We start from the raw sequence: 20,240 nt of genomic DNA, 5'->3' as shown, positions 1-20,240 counted from the left end.
TACTAGATGATTAGGCAGGTAAGTGCAGTTTTTCCACACACTCCTTTGTAAGCCAAGGTAATGTTAATATGCAGGGTACAGATGTTATACATTACATACTTGCAACATTTTCAAACCTAGTAATTTTTCAAGTCTTTAAATGTTTGCAAAATTACTGTACAATAAGCTTCTGTGGCCTTTCTGCTATTTTCTTACCTGCCCTTTGGAGAACTAGTTGAAGAGACCTGGTGTAGAAGGTCAATACCTGCCTGCTGTTCCTAATTATTTTAGAACTTCCTGATAATGGAGACAAAGTAGTGAGAGTTTCTATGTTTCATGGACCATTGGCCTGGATTAGATATTTGTAAAGGCAATTTCACGTTTTCAACCATAAAGCCCCAACCCGGCTTCTTAGTTGTTTGCAAATACCCAAGCAATAATCTATTTGTTCGTCATCTAACTGCATTCTCGTGTTTAATTCCTTGGTTGGCCCTACAATCCGCAGTAACAGGGCTTTCTCGAGGAGTGAGGATTGAAAGCTACTTCCATATACAGTGAGATCTAAGCCACAAATGCAAGTGAATTAACTAAAAAAAGCCATGCAGAAATATCTTCTTTTTTTTTTTTTTGCTAATGCTTAGAATGTAGTAGATGAATATCTTTTATACAATATTCACATTATATATACTGCATGCTCTGCATATGAATTGAGTCATATCTCGGCTGTTGATGCCTAGGCTGTCTTCATTTATGACAAATTGTAAAGACACAAGACCTGGACTCAAAATTGATTTAGTTCTGCCATGAGGTACTGTACCTGCATGCTGATTAAGATGTGTAACAGGCATCAACTAAACCTCCTTGGAATTTGCATGCACACAATAGCAGTCTACAAAAGTCAGTATCTGCCTATGCATGTATACTTTCAAACCCTTGTAATGGCCGTAAGACTTGAAAGTGTTGCAGGATCGCGCAGTCCTTGAAGGCCTTGATTTGTGCAAGGTCTTTTTTGGGGTTTTTATGTCGGCTATAAAATAGAATATTCCTTATTTATTATTCTGGTGAACTCTACTGCCTGGTTTGAGGAACTAGGATGTTATTTTGAACTTGTGCTATATCGTTGCTGTACAGCAGGTTAAAGTAAATCATGCAAAAGCAATGAATTAATAACACACAAAAGGGTTCGGTCCTTGAGCTATACTTCTATACAAGGTGAAAACTACCTAACCAAAGATGGACAGATGTGTCAATCACAACCTGTTTGAGTATTCTGATTTTATGAACTGAGTCACAGAGCAAAATGTGTGTAGAATCCAAATGCATTTGTATTGACAATGAACCATTAGACGTGACTATGCAAAATTAAATGAATATACTCTGGGGTTGATTTTTTTTTTTTTTTAAGGCAGATGGTTGTGCAATATACAAGTGTGGGTCATTTTTTTTATTGGCACAGTATTGCAAAGTTGATATGTAGGATTCTCAACCATGAGATTTCCCCATCCCCCTCTTCCCTTTCCCCTCTAGAAGTCCACTCGTCCTGTTTTAAGGGTGCTTCCCCCTATTTTTGCTTTATGTTGTGTTTACTGTCTGTTTTTTTTTTATATAATATATCAAAATCTTGTGACAACATACCCTTTTTGGATGAAGGTTTCTTGTCTGGGAACCTTACAACCCACACTGTCTTAGGGTAACAGAACATCCAGCTCTGGTTTTAGTGCTTTATTTTCTTTCACTCCAGCAAACAAAATCAAGACAAACAAAAGAATCAAAAAATCTTAGAGCTAAGATAAAGCTATCTGAGCATTAACTAGACAGCAATTCTCTAGCTATCTTTGGGTCGCTTTCCCACTTACCAAACAATAAAACCCAGATATCATAAACCAAACCTGTTGCAGGCCAGTGCCTGTCTGTAGCATCCAGCTCTCTTAGGCTGCGGTCCCAGTACGTTCTACAGCGTACACCTCGGTGTGTGCGATGCGCACAAGCACCTCCCCCAATGAAACTGGGCCCAGTACCTGCCTCGGCGCGCATTTAGCAGCCACGCTGTACTGCAAGTTTTCGCAAATACAAAAAAATTGTATTTGGAACTTGCGACGGAGGCGTGGCTACACCCCCCCGCCAGTGGTTCAGCCAATGAGGGCGAACCACCAGCGTGAGGTCATGGCCACACCCCGCGAAACTCCTGCCACGCCCCCTCCCGTCGCAATCTCTCCCTCTCTCCCAAGACAGCAGATCGCGGTGAAGCTTGCGCGTGCTACAGTGCTGGCTGGGACCGCAGCCTTAACTGGAATAAAGGGAGAGGGGAGAACTAATCCAGCCTGCCCTTTCTTACTCTGTTAATTAAGGACACGTGGTCTGCACCTTGCTGTACTTGCAAAACCTCCCCTAGACCTTTAACCCTTAGTAGGGAGAAGTATATAGTTGGCCAAAGCAGGAGGTATATACCTCCCCTCCACAATTTTCCCACCTTTCCTCACAATCTATATATATTTTTTTTATCTCTTTTCCACCCAATCTGAGGGTTATGGAGTAACCTCTCTACAAAGGTGCTAAAGACTAGCAAGGGAATTAAAAAAGATTGGGATACACATAAGGCGATCGTAAATGTAAAACAAGCCAAAGGATCAAGTGGAGTGGGTGTTTTTACAGCAAATGGGAAAATAAATAATAAAATGATTTTATTGATTTAACACTTGAATATACAGCTGAACCCCGTTATAACGCGGATCCGACCGCGTTATAATCAGGATTGCGATAAAAAAATGGCCGCCGCGATCAGTGACTCTGCGTCCGCCAAAGGGGGAGAGCTGGGATAACTCGCCCAGCATCACAGCAAAATTGTTTTTTATTTTTAAACGGAAGCCACGCTCACACCACGTTATAAGGGGATCCGCATTGTAGCGTATCACGCTATAACGGGGTTGAGCTGTATATTGTAAGTTCCGAGGTGATGGACCTCCCTTTTGCCTTCTGTTATCATTTACTCTCTTATGCCCATTGTAATTCATTTCCCCTGTATTTTGTAAAGTGCTGCGTACTCTCGGCTGGATATGTATATCTAATTAAAATCAGATGAATATTAAAGAAAAAATGAACACATCACCGCTAAAAATATATATATATATATATATTTATTTTTTAGCCGTAATATCTTAATTTCTTGTTTAATATGCATCTGTTTTTACATCATTTTACTGCTTTATGTTCCAAATGTGTTTGAGATCAATATTGTTCATGTGCTAGAAATATATTTTTATTGTGGGGATTTTTTTAACTTCCTATTTTTGGGCAGATATAAACTGAAAGGATTGTCCCGTTTATATTATAATAGAATACAATATTTTTGTTCATTCATTTAATAAGCATATGTTTTACATTGTTCCCTTCATTTTAGATGTACTGTAGATATCTACGGTACTTGTAAATGTATTGACACTTAACTACTTTTAAAATGGCACCATTGGAATTAGTCATCAAATGGGTTGGCTTTTACTCACCCAGATGTAGTACATACCTTCTAAAATCATCCTGCAGAAATCTATTTGCTGTGCTTTGGCTCAAAAAAGACACTGGCAAGCAGGCAATGATGAGGGTGTGTGGCATGAAGGCTTTATTAGGTATAGCACTCTCCTCCTTCGGTAAAACTCAAGCATTACAACTTGATTTTCAATCAATTATGATTAAATTATTAAAGTATAAAAAATTCTCACAAATGGTGTATGGATATTTTTATATGTATAGCGCTCAGTGTACCCGGTGCTTTACAAAAGCGAATACAGGGAATTATAATGCAATAAGTGCAACAAACAGACTATACAGGTGTAGCGGCCATAATTTTACGAAATCACACGGTGTATACCTCGGAATACCCATGTGATGGCGCGGGATTAATTCCAACTGTACAGCCTTAAGCCGCGAGTGCATAAAATGGCATTTTAGTGTTCTGGTTTTTAAAAACCTGAAATTTGAAATTGACACAGTAGCACAGTACTGTACACATTATAATTCATTAATTTCATTGCATATAATTGCACACCATCCATAAAATTCAAACACAGCAACCGCGATAAACGCGCATGCCTGGGACGATTGGCCGCGTTCATGCTGCGTGGAGTATAGCAGCACACACAAACGTCGCCATGATGCCTTAAAATAACGGCCGCTGCATCTGTAGGAGAGGACATCCTTGCTCCGGTGAGCTTGCAATCTAAGTGATATGTTGGGAGACTGACAAACTGGGGGTGAGGGAATAAGTGCAGTAGATGGCAGGGCTTGGCCACAATGGTTGGTAGGAGTGACACTGGGTATGGGACAGTAGCCATGAGTCCAGGCTATTGAAATGCTCCATTGAAAAGGTGAGTTTTACGGTTGACTTTAAGGTGGGGGAAGAAGGTGCTTGGGATATGCGAACATGAGGGAAAAGGCTAATGGCCTGATCGAGCAGTAGAAGTGAGAGGAAACGGTTACGGGTAGAGCGCAGGAGACGAGCATGGACATAACGACAGATCAAAGCTGATATGTAGGCTGGCGCAGAAGAGGGGAGAGCCTTGAATGTAAGGAAGACAATATAATGCAGTTTGTTTCATTTTTACCTGATGCCCTCTTGTGGCAGGACTAAATAATTTCACATCAATCTTTATATTCAGTTAAGGACTTTCTGTAATATGCACTGCAACTGGGAGTATAGTTTCAATGTCTGGTAATCCATGAACTTTTTTTTTTTTTTTTAATAAATTTGCTTGTGTTTCTATGCCAAATTAAATGCTCTTTTGAACTATAAAAAAATCATATAAAGCATTATTCTCTGAAATTTGAATATAGGGTATTATTTATTTATAAAATGTTTTACCAGGAAGTAATACATTGAGCGTTACCTCTTGTTTTCAAGTATGTCCTGGACATAGTTAATATGACAAATAATACATGGATACAAATACATTTACATAAATGAACAGGGTATACATTATATAGAATACATTGCATGCACAGTTAGAGAAGATGTATATTATAGGCGTATGTAACAGTTACAGACCAGATTAAAATGTGAGACAGCCTTAGTTTTGAAAGAACTTAAACTGGTGGTGGATGTGACAGTCTCCGGTAGGTTGTTCCAGTTTTGGGGTGCACGGTAAGAGGAGGAGCGGCCGGATACTTTGTTGAGCCTTGGGACCATGAACAGTCTTTTGGAGTCATATCTCAGATGATAAATGCTGCGTGTGGTAGGGGTGAGGAGCTTGTTCAGATAGATGGGTAGCTTGCCCAGAAAGTATTTGAAGGCAAGACAGGAAAGGTGAACTTTGCGCCTAGACTCGAGTGTTGACCAATCTAGTTCTTTGAGCATATCGCAGTGATGTGTGTTGTAGTTGCATTGGAGAACGAAATGACAAATTGAATTGTAGAGGGTGTCAAGTTTGCTAAGGTGGGTTTGAGGTGCTGAGCCATATACTATGTCTCCATAATCGATAATTGGCATTAGCATCTGCTGTGCAATACGCTTTCTGACCAGCAGGCTTAGGAGGATTTGTTCCTGTGTGGATATTTAACTACATAAATTCTATGGGGAATGCTGTTTTCAAGACAGGCACCACCCAAAACATTTTAGGTACTCATCCAATTTTTTTTAAACCTTATTTAAAAAAAACAAAAAAACCTTTTTAAAGCATATTGTTAAACACATTTTTAAAAATGGCGTTACTACTTCTATAATCTAATGTAGTGCAAGATGAAGTCCTCCGCCCCTTAAATGAATACGATTAAAATACAAACATTTCTACATTTAAAAAAAAGCATTATTCTAATTTTCTTGGACCAATACAAATTTTGCAAATGAAAAAATAAATTCAATCAAAGTTAAAATGAAATCAAAATTTTTATAGCCCAATACAAATTTAGCCAATGAATAATTGGTAACATTTGTATTGGTCTTTGAAAATTAGAATAATGCCTTTTATGTACAGTATGTAGATCGTTATGAATTTTAATGGTAACTTTATGGACAAAGCAATGTCTTGGGAGGGTTTAAGAATTCCCCAGAAGTGTGGATGCCTTGACAAAGCGCCCGCTTGTGGTGAAACGACTCGTCGTCTTGTGTGATGGTTCATCAACGGTCCCGCAGGGAACTATTTGGTGCTGCACAATGTGATGTCCTGGTCTAGTATATGGGGGACAGGACGTCATAAAATACTGTAACACTTCCTTTTTGCTACATACCAGTTTTTATATTTTTGTCTAATAAATATGCCTTTTATAGAACTGCAAGTGCCCCAGTGCTTCCCTCTACTTGAAATACACTCTAGGAAATGCATTACTCCGTGTGGTTTATATAATGTTATTGATATTTAGTAAAACACAGTTGGTACCTTACATAATAACATTTAGAAGAAAGTTTTCTTTGGAATGTAGCTTGCCTTTAAAATACCCAGCAGGAGTGCCTAGAGAGACCAACGGAGATGTACAAGGAGACACACAATGCATATGAAGGAACACTACAGTAGGTAAGGGATTTTGGGAAGCGGGTGGATCCCTATCAAAAGCAGCACAAGAGGTTAAACAGAACCAAAAAGGAGTTATTCCCTTAAATGTAGCATCATTGAGATAATTAACTTTTGACAAGAGCACTTTCAGTTGATTGACTGATTTTAGGAGGTCTAGGAGAGCACTGGAATTGAGAAATGTAAACAAAAATGGTTTAAGTTGTTCAAGGAATTTAGAAGCAAATAGGCGAGTTGAGCTGTAGTTGCTGTACCAAAGCATGTCCCGTTAAGGTTTTTTTTTTTTAATTTTGGGAAATAGCACGAAGAAAAATAACATGACATTACCAATGACATTTGGAATTCTTAGGCTTAGATTGTTTTACGTTCTTCGCTTCCTATGTTTAATGTTTGAGGTAAATAATGTTCAGAGTTTTTCTTTTGTGATACTGTATTATCGAGTACTTGGTCAGTGTGCAGTTGTATCTCCACAATTCTACTACATAATGAAGCATGGGTAGCGGAGGTTAGTGATACTAGAATAGCCAATGTTTCCTAATAAGATAAAACAGAAGATACTTTTGATGTACTTACAAGATATATTTTCATTACATACCTTATTTGCATTTCAGCGTATGGAATTCCAATTGCTTTCAGAGCTGAAGTGGATTTTCAGTCTAGCACTGTAATGTGTTTTCTATTAAAAGAAACCAATCTTTATCGCAGATATAGAGTAGTGTAACAGCGAGGGAAAACTGAACTTCATGAACTCTGGATTCTTGCAATTCAAATGTCACTGTGGATAATGTGATGCAAAGGGTTAGAGGTTTTTTTTCTGGTGGGTAAGATATCTTGATAGCGTGTCTTCATTTCAGGCTCAGCGGGTGGGATGTATTAAAAACTTTTGTCACTGTAATTACTTTGCATGTCAAATAGTCTTCTGACACATTTTATCAGTAATGTGTGTAGCACATGTATCTCCACCCTCTAGGAGATACGTGTTGCGGCTACAGGTGTTTGTGGTGCGCATACCTGTGAGGGTCAGGAGAGCCAAGTTGTCTGCGATGATATGGAGACCAGGATAAGCTTTTGATGTCAATTTAATGCCTAATTTGTGCCTTCAACAACATGAAAATCCCGTAGCATAGTTATTGTTTAAAATCTCTCTGCTTTTTTCCAGTGTACCTTTATTCTCAGGGAATACGGGATCTGATCCTACATTGTGGGGCATCCACATTTGGGGGGGAGAAAAAGTTGTGTGTGTGCTGATCACAAGCATTTTAAGTGAAACTTCTTTTTTTTTTTGTCACAGAAATTGTAATGGTGATGTTTTTAATTAATCAAAACACAATTTCAGTGCCAAAACGCAAAGAAGTTTAATTTCGAACGTGTGTTTTAGCTATTTGCACTTCTATATTTATAGTAACTGATTTCCGTGTTTGTGTGTGTGTATCAGTGTCACTGTTATTCTTAGGGTCCTGCCCCCTCTCTCCTGACTCTCCCCTCTCGTGCTGGGTGATAATGGTGAAAGGCAGGGTTGCAGACCTGTCGTAAGACATGCAAATGAGTATATTTACACTCTTATCTCCTCTCCCCCCACCACATGGAGTCCCACACACCCTCTCCCTTCCCTCAACAGAAAGTGACAGGCAGTAAGTGGGAGTGGCTAAATTATGGCGTTCGTTTTCGGACTCCACGTTATCTGCAGAACGGATTCCGGTGGATTCCCAGCGAGAGCCTGGCTGCGCACGGACTTAAGAGGACACAAGCCGACTCTTGATTTTATTCTGCAGATCAGATTGGACCCCTAAGTGCCGTGAAAATCCATGTAACGGATTCTATCAGGTTCGCCCATCTCTACTGTTAAAGCTGCAACAATCCTATTGTATCCTGTAGTATATATTCGGAACAAAGCTTTATCCTGGATCTCCTCTTACCTCTCCCATCGTACCTTCAGTGTCTCTTTTGCTAACACCTCCTCCTCCTCTATTGATCTCTCTGTGGGGGTACCCCAGGGCTCTGTCCTGGGACCCCTTCTCTTTTCTCTCTACACACTCTCTCTAGGTGACCTAATCACATCTTTTGGGTTTAAATATCACCTCTATGCTGACGACACACAAATTTACCTTTCAACCCCTGACCTTACACCTGCTATACAGACCAAAGTTTCTGAATGCCTCTCTGGAATATCATCCTGGATGGCCATCCGCCGACTGAAACTTAACATGGCAAAAACAGAGCTCCTTATACTACCTCCCAAACCTGGCCCTACTACATCCTTCCACATTGCTATTGGAAATACGATCATTCACCCAGTAGCCCAAGCACGCTGCCTAGGGGTCACACTTGATTCCTCTCTCTCATTCTCCTCTCATATTCAAAACGTTTTTAAAACTTGTCGCTTTTTCCTCCGCAATATCACAAAGATACGCCCTTTCCTCTGTTACTCAACTGCTAAAACTCTGACTCAGGCCCTCATTCTCTCACGTCTCGATTACTGCAACCTCCTGCTGTCTGGCCTTCCTACCTCTCACCTGTCTCCCCTACAATCTATCCTAAACACTGCTGCCAGAATCACTCTACTCTTTCCTAAATCTGTCTCAGCGTCTCCCCTGCTGAAATCCCTCTCCTGGCTTCCGATTAAATCGCGTATCTCACACTCAATTCTACTGCTCACTTTTAAAGCTTTACATTCTTCTGCCCCTCATTACATCTCAGCCCTAATTTCTCGCTATGCACCATCACGACTCTTGCGTTCTTCTCAAGGATGTCTTCTTTCTACCCCCTTTGTATCTAAAGCTCTCTCCCGCCTTAAACCTTTCTCACTTTCTGCCCCACACCTCTGGAATGCTCTTCCCCTCAATACCCGACTAGCCCCCTCGCTATCCACCTTTAAGACCCACCTTAAGACACATCTGCTTAAAGAAGCATATGAGTAGCACTGGATAATCATGGACACATGACAGAAAGCTTGGCCTCCTGCAGACGCACTTACTAATATTCCCTCCTACTGTCTCTGTACGTTCTCCCTACCTACCAATTAGATTGTAAGCTCCTCGGAGCAGGGACTCCTTCCTTAATGTTACTTTTACAGTATGTCTGAAGCACTTATTCCCATGATGTGTTATTTATATTTGTTATTTATATGACATGTATTACTACTGTGAAGCGCTATGTACATTTTATGGCGCTATACAAATAAAGACATACATACATATATTATTATTATTTTTTTTTTTACAACCATACAGTTCCAGCCGTGCTTCAATTCAGTGTTTATATCTTGTTGCAGAGGTTGCGATGTTGGTAGCAAGCATAACCTAAAGGAAGTTCAGTGTAGGCAGGGAAAAAACTGTTTTGAACATGCAAACGGTAGCTTTGGGAAAGTACTTAATATTTAAAAGGCAATGTGGATAATTTTGTGAGTTGCTCAGTTTGAAGGAATTAAAAAAGCTACAGATATCAAAAACAATTAATAAATCACAATGTAATTACATTTCCATAATTTATCAACTGTGTAGTCTTTCCATTGGTGTTTTGTGTCCAGTGTCCAACGAAGTGTGAAACATTGTATTTCATATGCTTCACATACTGTCAGTTGTAAACCTATAATCGTTTTGAACTGCACAACCATATTGTGTTCATTGTGAGAGAAACCATAAATGATTGTCACTATGTGGTGTGCAGTGATGATCCGTAACCAAATAATATATTTGTAGTTGACCTAAATAAAAGTTCTAGTAGCCCTACTAGTTCTAGTGACTTGTAGGTTTGTTGTAGGCTGTTACAAAACCTTTTAAGGGACACATTGGGTTTTCATAGATTCGATTGTGTACAAAGCTTTCAATAATGTACATCACAAGCATTGTATACATAAAAAAAAGACCTTTGAGGTAATCAAAACCTCTGTATAATATTTCATCAATTAAGAATTAAATCACAATTTACAGCCAATCCAGTTGGTAAATCGAACAGCACTAATATTTTGTTAGATACAAAAATTAGCCAAACAGAACAACAGATGGGATGAAGTCTAGATGACCATATTGCCTTAATATTGAACAGTCTGATCACAAATTAGGTTAGGTTAATGACTATAGTATTTAGTTACTATCGATAAATGTAAAGTGTCCTGACAATTATTTGTAAAACCTATTTTTCAATTACGTAAATCACCCATATTTAGACCATTTATACATGACACTGCCATTTATTTATTTGTTAATAAATGGGGATGTCTCAGAAAATATGGGTCTGTTTTATTTTCCATACCTAGTTAAAATGTGTTAAACCGATCACTACAATTAGTTTACACTGGTCATATATATGTTTTAAATGTACATATATTCAATAGGTTTATTATAGTCTAGTCATCTTTAATATTCAACCGAGTAATTGACAGTGTTTGCTCATGTAATGCTAATTGTCAACAGGACTTGAACTTGTATTATATGTTGTGCACCATCTATAAGATTGCTGGCTGCAATGGATGCTTTCCAATAAACTAATATTATTACTGCTGTCATGAAAAATCAGTGAGGAGTAATAATCTGGAACAAATGCTGCAAGCACTGTCAAAAATGTGATGGAGTGCATAAAGAGAGAAACGAACAGCTAATAAAATCAAAAACTTTCATATTTCTTCAGAGAAAACTGTTTAGTTTAGCACACTACCTCCACCAACCATTTTCTCCCTCTCTCTCCCCCTCTCTCCTACCCCCCCCTCTCTCTCTTCTTCCCCCCCTCTCTCTCCTTCCCCCCTCTCTCTCCTTCCCCCCCTCTCTCTCTCTCCCTCTCTCTCCCCCCCTTTCTCGCTTTCCTTTTTTCTCGCTCTCGCTCTCTTTTCTTCTCTCACTTTGCCGCTCTCTTTTCTTCTCTCACTTTGCCCCTCTCCTTCTCTCGCTTTACCCCTCTCTCTTCTCCTCCTCTCTCTCCTCTCCCGTCTCTCCTCCCCCTTTCTCTCTCTCTCCTCCCCCCTTTCTCTCTCTCTCCTCCCCTCCTTTCTCTCCTCTCCCGTCTCTCCTCCCACCCCCATTTCTCTCTCCCTCTCTCCTCCCCCTCTTTCTCTCTCTCATCTCTCTCTCTCTCACTCTCTCTCACTCTCTCTCACTCTCTCACACTCTCTCACACTCTCTCACTCTCTCACTCTCTCACTCTCTCTCTCACTCCCTTGTGATTGACAATCTGGTAAATTTAGCTCTGGTACTGGATGCCATCAATGTGTCTATAAACGTGTACTACAACGCCATAAATACAGTTCCTGTACCATCTTTCTCCAATGATGGCCATTTCTTGCGATATATTTCCGGCCCACTGCCATTTTCATTTCTTTCCCTTGTGATGTCAGACTTTTCTGTTTGGTTTCAAAGCAATTCTTTTTCCTGTCTCTTCGGGTAACACCCATACATCTCTCCACACTGTTTGTTTGCGTTTTCTGAAGCTTCTGAATTATCTCTGCATATACTGTAGGGTCCAAATTTCTTCTTGTGACACGGTGGAAGGTTCCCTTGAAATAGTCTTGTTTCTTCTAAAAGCGCTCAATCCCATCTTCAGTCTCCTATTGATTACATTCAAAAGCTTCCCATCCATTGTTATTTGCTGGCCAAAGTAGACATAGTCTTTGACTACTTATAGTTCTTAGAGGCCTCTAAATTGGTAAGTGTTTATCAATCAAGTTTTCTTTACCAAACTTAGGACCAGTTAATGTTAAAACTAGGTTTTTAATGCCTAAAACCAAAAAAGTTATACAACTAAGTCAACAATTTCTTCAAATGCCTTAAGGCAATCTGATCGCGCCCCTTGCGGACGCCTCCGCGCGGTCTCCCACACCATGGACTCATAGAGCCTTAGAGGAGAGCTGTACTTTGAAGAAATTGTTGGTCTATGTTGTGTTGGCTGCACAAGCAGGATTCTCCTTGTCTGAAACTGTGTCCCCGCACTTTGGAACTGTGCTATACAACTAATTCAGTCACCATCGTGCCACTTAGTGTGGCGTACGGGTGGCAGTGGCACTTGTGGGCTGCTTTCAATTCACACTGGCAGTTGGAGGAGAGAGGTGTGGCTGTTTGTTTGTCTGCTTGTCACAGATACACACTGTGACATCGAACCGCCCCTGGATGTGGGTAACCAACAAACGCTGGCTCCTAAAAATTCTGTGAGACTTATATATTTGTATCCAGCTCTTGCCAATAGGGGCTTATTGTATATTGGCCAAAGTAGTCGAATGGGCTGTTTTCGGACGGATTGCCCCATTCACTTCAGAATAGGCCACATAGGGTGCAACAAAAAAATGCAAATGTACAAATATATATTCTATGCATATACTGTATAATGGTTCAATCTTTTTTTTTCTAGCGGTCATGATTGCATTGAAGGAAAGTAGAAGCAGGCAGAGGGCAGCCAAATCAGAGCATCTGTATCTCATGTCACATATAATGTAATGGAAAAAGTACAAAGGGAACATTCTGCAGAAACGGCAGCGTTTGTCCTCCTGACTTCAGAGCTATTGTTTTAGGCTCCTTTAGTAATCGGGGGCTTAAAGCATTATTGGTGTGGACACAATTTTGTACAGCTTCAAAATCGCCAGTATTAGGTGATTGTCATAGCATTCACTCGTGCGCCTGTTGATCTTAATTCTGTGATCCACAAGGTTATTTAATTTAGTATTTGTTTAGTAATGTTTTCTCATTTTTCAATGCAAAGCTGCTGGTAGTATTGTAGATAAATGCGTTGTTGAGTTTCCACCCTTAACATTGAATTAGTTTGTGGAGAACATCCAGCAGGAACTTTGCTGCTTCTTTAAACTTATTACTTGTCTTAAAGAGGCTATCAATGCAACTTATTAAAACATTGATTTCAGTTTCAAATCAATAATTCAGTCAGTGCAGCAACAATGTATCCTATTACTAAGGTAACATTTTTCTATTGTTATAGTTTGCAGTTCAAACGGCTGGGAATATTGGCAACAAATGATCACAAACAGGAAAGTGTTACAATGATCTGGCACTGCTGGGGAAGTGGCTAAATCCTGACTCAAACGATGCTCAGTATATTAAAACTCATTAAAAATGGCATTAAGAGTTGAATTTTAAAATAGTAAAAATGTAGTAAGTATTATCTTGTACTATAGAACTGATTTATTTTTTAAAAAGGGTGTGCGCAGAGCACGTGCATTTTAAGTGAAACGTTGTCTTTTCTCACACGTATTTGAAATGGTGATGTTTTTAATTACAAATCAAAACATAATTTCAGTGACATCACAAGTGTGACTTAGACTGCACGTGCATGGCACTAATATAATTATACTAACTGTGAATTCCTTGTGTGCGTGCGACTCTGTGTGTGACTCTGGTTGTGCTTGTGTGTTTGACTGACTGGTTGTGTGTAACTTTGTGTCTGTTTCAGGACCGGGATCTCAAGGGACCCGTCTCTCTCTCTCTCCCTGGCTGGTGTTCCCACCTCCTCTCCTTCCTCCTCGGTCAGTCCTCTCTTTGGTATCGGCCATGCGCAGAGGCCTGCGGCCGTTAGTGCTCACGCGTCCTGGAAGAGGGGAGCGCGAATGTACTTTGAGGTGAACAAGGGCAGTACTGCGCATGCGTGGTGGGGCCTGCAAGCTCCGTCTGTGCATGCTCTGGCTACAACCTCCGTGTGGGCTTGCATGCGCGTGCCCACCAATTAGTAGCGTGACGTCACCTTTTGTTACGTTTTTTTCGTTACAAGGCAATGCTATTTTTCCCATGAAAACCCTGTAGGCATCCCCAAAGAAGTTTCACTTAAAAAAACACACGTAGGCTATGCTTGGATTGCTCCTTTAAGCCGGATATCTGCAAATAGTTCTAAACTTGTACTTAGTTCTAAACTTGTACTTAACTCACACGGCATCCTATCACTTTGAGTCTCGCTTGTGCATGCCTATTGAGAACCTTAATGCATTCTCGCCGTAACTACATAAGCTTCAGAAATGTTTCTAGCAGTCTGGGCTCCAGAAAAAATGAAATTGTCCGCTGGTGCGGGGTGCCACTGACGGTGCTACCACCACCATGATTCTTCTACACCCATGGTCTTCCCAGCACGGTCCGGCTGCTCCATGGTGCTGACACCGCCTTGCGTTTTACTCATTCTGGGCGAGTAAACACTTCAAGCCCTGAGAATAGCTGTTCCCTGCTGCCTGAAAGTTGTGATCGAGGCCATTTTCTGTGTGATTATAGTTTTTGATATTAAATAATCTTGACCTAATTTGCCTTCATTTTAACTTTATTCAGCATTTAAATAAAGCTGTGAGAAACAAGTTCGGAAATGTTGTGCTGTCTTTTTTTTTCAAAAGTGGTTCAGATGAATATAGACTTGTGGCCTGTTTTATTGAACAGCATTTCTCTATTCATATAATAGTAGGTTGTTGGGGGAATGGGGAGGATTTGTAATTGTTTGACATTTTTGTAAAATTGAAAATAAAGCCAAGAGCCGAGTACAGGAAGTGTATGTAGTGCCCATCGTTCTGTTTGCTTTCTCAGCACAAGTTTTGTCAGCAACTGCTCTCAGTGGAGCCGACCACTTTCCGGACCTGTGTAATGGCATATAAAAACTGCCGTTTATGAAGAACTGATGATTTGTCATATATTATTTTATGAAGAACAGATGGGTTTTGTTTCCGTGTTTCTGCCTTCTCATCTGTAAAGTAGTCAATTGCTTCTAAACGGCTGCTTTTATTTGCCCATTACACAGGCCCAAAAAGTTGTCTCTTGAACGAAAAGCTGTTGCTGACCTAGCTTGTGCTGAAGAAGCAAACTGAACTTTTGGCCGCAGTTTTAGCATGCCACAATTTAGCTGTTTTACTTTCAAATAGTAACGTGTTAAAGTTTCAGCAAGTTAGATTGCAAAGAAGCCAGGTTTGCCATTAGCCATCACAAGTGTGTGTGTACGCATTTCTGTGAACGCTCTGCCTCACCACTGATACTATTCCATTGCTCACTTAATAGAAGGCCTGAGGGATTAGATGTATACTGCATCTCGTGCCCTTAATGACGTATAGTGTCCAAGTAGTGACATTTATCATGGGTAAAAAAGGCTGCATTACGAATGTTCTTAAAGCAGCAATACTCTCCTTTGACCACCTCCTCTTTTGTCGGGAGAGGTTTGCACCAGGGGATCTCTTAATTTAAGACTGCAACAATCTTGCACCAGAACAGTCCCATAAGCTTAGGGAGAGGTTTTTATTTCAATGCAGTACTTTTGTCCTCCTTGCTGGCCATTAGAAAAATAGATCTAGCTTCATCTCTTTTAGGATATCAAATTGCATGAAGGCTACAGTATTTGCTGAGCTGGCGAGCACCTGGCATTAATGCGTCATCAGTACTACTTTGAAAAGATCTCAGTATATAGACTAAAAAATAGAGAACAATTATGAACACAGCCTGGATTTCAGCTTCAAAACGGTTGCTTTTAACACATTTATGTTGTCTTGCTTGGCAGTGTAAAATCACATCTTAGTCATTCACTTTATGTATAGGTATGGTAAGATATTAAATTGGTTTCAAAATGAGTAATAATTCCCACTAAAAGGATAGAGAATAAGTCACTCCAGCAGACTAATTTAAGTACAGTTTGAATGGTTATAGCCAGCTGAAAGCCTTATTTCTCCTGAGACGCATTTGATACAATGTGCTGTTCCCTAGATTGAGTGCATGTACCAAGGGAGGACCTGGGGAAGCGTGCACTGTTACTGTATTTTCCTGTATTGCCAAGGTTAAGTGACTCCTTTTGGTATGAAAGGGAATACGGCATAATGTTCATCAATATGTCCGGACTCCTGTTAATACCATTGATTTATTATTGGAAGACCTATAAAAGTGCTTACTAGTTAATCCCTTTAGAGTGTAGCCAAGGGCTGCTTAAGCATGAAAATCAATGGCAGCTCACATTGCGTTTTGCACATTAAAAACATTACTCTGCACATGCTAAATGTTCCGAAGTGACATATCTTTTTTTTCCCCCGTATACAATACCTCCTTGGCCACATCTGCTGGAAGAAATCATATGATGTATCGTCGGATAAAAGAAACCATATATCTTGTTTAATTTAAAACTAGTTTCTCGTGCATTAGCCATCTCGTGTTTAAGCTGGTGATGAGAATCCTTTGTATTACGTTAAAGTTATCATTTTTAGGAGTCAATCAGGGGCTATGATAACAATTTACATATATTCAGAGTCAATTCAAAGAACTTTTAAAATAACTGTTCATCCCACGGGCAGTACAAACGACACAATGTCATACCTTAAGGTTATAGGAAAGGAGATTTCACCAGCAACAAAGGAAAGGGTTCTTTACAGTAAGGACAGTTACAATGTGGAATTCATTACCCATGAGACTGTGATGGGAGATACAATAGATAGATCTTTTAAGAAAGGAACGGTATACAGGGATATACCAAATAAGGAAAACTAGAAAGGATGCTCATCTGGGTAGAAATGTGATTGACATTATTTGAGTCAGGGTGACTTTTTTATATTTCCCCTTATGAAACCTAATAGTATAATGTTTCATTCAGGTTTTTGTCTTTCTCTGGATCCATATACTATAAATACAAATATAGTAGACGTATTCGCCGTTATCTAAATGTAACATAGGTTGAACTCCATAGACATTTTTTTTCAATCTTGTCTACTGTTACTATGCCACAATGTTATGATTAAGAGCATGTATATTAAAGTACTTAATATACAATATAATATACAATAGCAATTATCTCAAAATATTATTCCTTTCTTAGATATTGTGTTTTAGGTTTTTACTCTAATAATCCACATCTTTTTAGCACGTCTTCATTTTAATGTACAATTGTCAGCAGCAGCACTGGACTCCGGAAAAATGCTTAAAGATGGTTATTCACTCATAACAACATTTGTCCCCAATGGGACCTTGATGGGTGAATAAACACCAGTGCAGAAAATTACCCAGGCTTTTTTTTAAATATATTTGGTATCAAGCATGGAAACTGCCTTATATGGCACTTACTAGGAGTGCAAACATTTCCCTGATCTGTGTGTGTACTAATGGTAAAAATAGAGTACAATGTTAAAAGTGGGCAGGTACCCAAAAATGCAGAAGTACAGTAAATGGGCACTGCCGTCAGCTTTTTTGAATCAGTGTCTGTTTATTGTATGTAAATTATATATTTATAAGTGTGTAAATGATAAAAAAATATATATCTTATATATCTTTAGCGGTGATATTACATTATTTTTTAGACATATGGGTTTACCCACAAAGGATTTTCCACTGAATGGATTAATGGCAGCTTTTAATTTATTTCAGGTAATATACAAGGAGCAACAATAGTAGATGCCCTTGACACGTTGCACATCATGGAGATGAAGGATGAATTCAAAGACGCAAAGGAGTGGGTGGAGAAGAATTTAGAGTTCAATGTGGTGAGTAGGTCATCGGTCCTTTTCTGCATTGTTCATGATCGTATTGTGTAGTGAGATAGATGTGAACTGGCTAACAAAGTTCATGAACATGTGTGGGAACTCTTTGTATCATCATTACTGTACATAGAAATGTTGCAACATTTAATGACGCTTTAGAGCAGCAAGCCTCCCTACTCAATTTTATTTGTGTTCATAAATCGGATCCGAGGGGTCCTGTGGAGCTCAACCACTATTCTGAACTCTGGAGACACCCTGGTTCATATGAAATGTACCTTTTAATTGAACATATATATTTTCTTAGTTTTGGGAAATCAAAACAGCTGCTAGTTTAGATGCAGGGGAGGTGTCCCCCGTCCGCCCCCCACATTACTTTGATGCTAAAAAGGTTCGATAGCAGTTTTCTTGGTGCAATGTGTTGGGAACATTTTCATTTTTAGTGCCTGTATACAGTATTTTGCTGTTATTCAGTAGTAGTCAGGTCCACCTTTCACACTTGTCTGAAGGTATTGTGTCCTGGGCCCCAAATTGGCTGGAGGCAGTGACAAGATCGTCTTATGAACACTGTCCTGCTCCTCTTCTTACTCTGGAAATTGGCACAGAAGAGGAGTGGCCCAGTATTTATCAGTGCACTGCATGGTCATGCAGCAACTGAAGGAGTAGGGAGAAAGTATGATCTACTGCAGCAACATCCCTGCTCTATTTGTACTGGGGCATGCAGTGGTTGAGGGCCCCAGGAGAACACCCCCATAGGCTGCGTAGAGCCCCGGGCTGCCCACCAATGATGCCTATACCATGCCTATATAAACTAATTTTACCAACTGCACCGTTAACTTTTACTTAGTTGCTGAGTGTGTGACATTCATGTAGGTATTCTAAGCATCACCACCTCAAGCTTTTTTGCACACTGGGAATCTTGCAAACACATCCTCTAAACTGCAAATTGCTATCACAATTTCAGTCTTGTTTGTCTTCAGCCCAAGTATATTTTGAGCAGGCATAGAAAAATCCCGGGTGCATGAAATGTTACCTCTGGTGGCTTTAAGCTGGGCTGTACATGTCACACACGCTCCCTTCCTCTCACTTCCCCCCCCCCCTCCCTCTTCCGGGCACCCTTCTGTCTGCAACAGTGCTACAGGGAGGGAGGTGGGGAGCGTCGGGCAGCAGCAGCAGAAACATACAGATCATCTTTCTCAGAGGGTCACAACCATGGCACCTCCATTCATATCACCTCCTGCCTCTCAACCACCTCCACGATAACCCCTTCCCCACAACTGAAACGAAAATGTAACGCTTTCCTCACCCTGGGACTGCATCTTAACATGCATGTCTGTCACTGTCTCACTGTGTTGTCTGTCTTGCCCCAAGAACGGCCTCCTCCGTTAAACAAACTTCTGGCTCCTATCTGCATTTTATATATTTTTGTCCACCCCTGCTTAGGGGACATTGAAAAATATCTAGATTGTTCATGAGCATCTTTTTGATATTGAATCCCTTTTTCATTTTCTCTTATCCAGCTTTCTCCCTTCTCTTGCTAAACCTTAAGCCTCGGACATGGTCAGCGCTTATGCGCTGACCCGTGCTGAGGCGCGCTTATGCTCGGCACTGAGCCCCTGCAGCCGCAATGAGAGCGGCTTTAGCAGGGGCTCGCTTACGCTTCCGCAAGCGTAAGTATTAGCAAAATTTTAAATTTTCGCGCTTGCCGGAGCGGAGGGCCGGTCACGTGAGTGGTTCGCCCAATGAGGGCGAACCAGCTCCGTGACGTCACTGGACCACCCCCCCACCCCCCGACACACCCCCCGACGGCGCGCGGTTCAAGGCCAGGGAAAGCACCCGCTTTCCCTCAGCCTCCGCGCGCATCAGCACGCAATCACGAACCATGGACGCAGCCTTACAGTGCTTGTCCTCTAGTCACAAATGTGTCTGAATTTGCTCCTGTACGTCTACCACTAAACATATCTGTAGGAATTTTTTTGCAAACATGAATTTTGACTTGATTACAAATTGTTTCTCCTTCAGCAAAGTTACCTCAACATGAAGGCATTCGTCTTCTTTACTTTCCAATTAACACGTAAAAATCTCTAACATTTTGACTTCTTTTCCACATCTTAGACATTTCCCCGCCTTTGCAGCTATAAGATATGAAGAACATTTAAAATGAAAAGCTAAGTTATTTTGGAAACATCCTTAAACCTCTGCCAGCACACCTTCACCTTACTTTGTTACATGGCAGAAATCGCTTCTCAATTTTCACTGCACTCAACTGTCAGAATAATATTTAATTAATTCAGTGTTCTGGTGTTCAATGCTAACTATTTTCTCCATGATAATTTACATCATTATGGTCAAGGGAACATGGCCAT

At 40.3% G+C, this 20,240-nt stretch overlaps 1 protein-coding gene across 1 annotated transcript in view; it reads left to right on the top strand.

Moving 5' to 3' along the window:
* MAN1A1 (mannosidase alpha class 1A member 1) overlaps positions 1-20,240 on the top strand; it is a 292,996-nt gene that overhangs the window by 96,820 nt on the left and 175,936 nt on the right. The window contains exon 3 of the mRNA XM_075597752.1: positions 17,765-17,880. Within this exon, the coding sequence (XP_075453867.1) occupies positions 17,765-17,880 (116 nt within the window). The remainder of the gene's footprint in view (positions 1-17,764; positions 17,881-20,240) is intronic.

This window comes from Ascaphus truei, chromosome 4, assembly GCF_040206685.1.
Source record: "Ascaphus truei isolate aAscTru1 chromosome 4, aAscTru1.hap1, whole genome shotgun sequence".
In the NCBI taxonomy this organism is placed as follows: Eukaryota; Metazoa; Chordata; class Amphibia; order Anura; family Ascaphidae; genus Ascaphus; species Ascaphus truei.
Note: the sequence above shows the minus strand (reverse complement) of the source record. Positions and strands in the feature narration are given on the sequence as shown.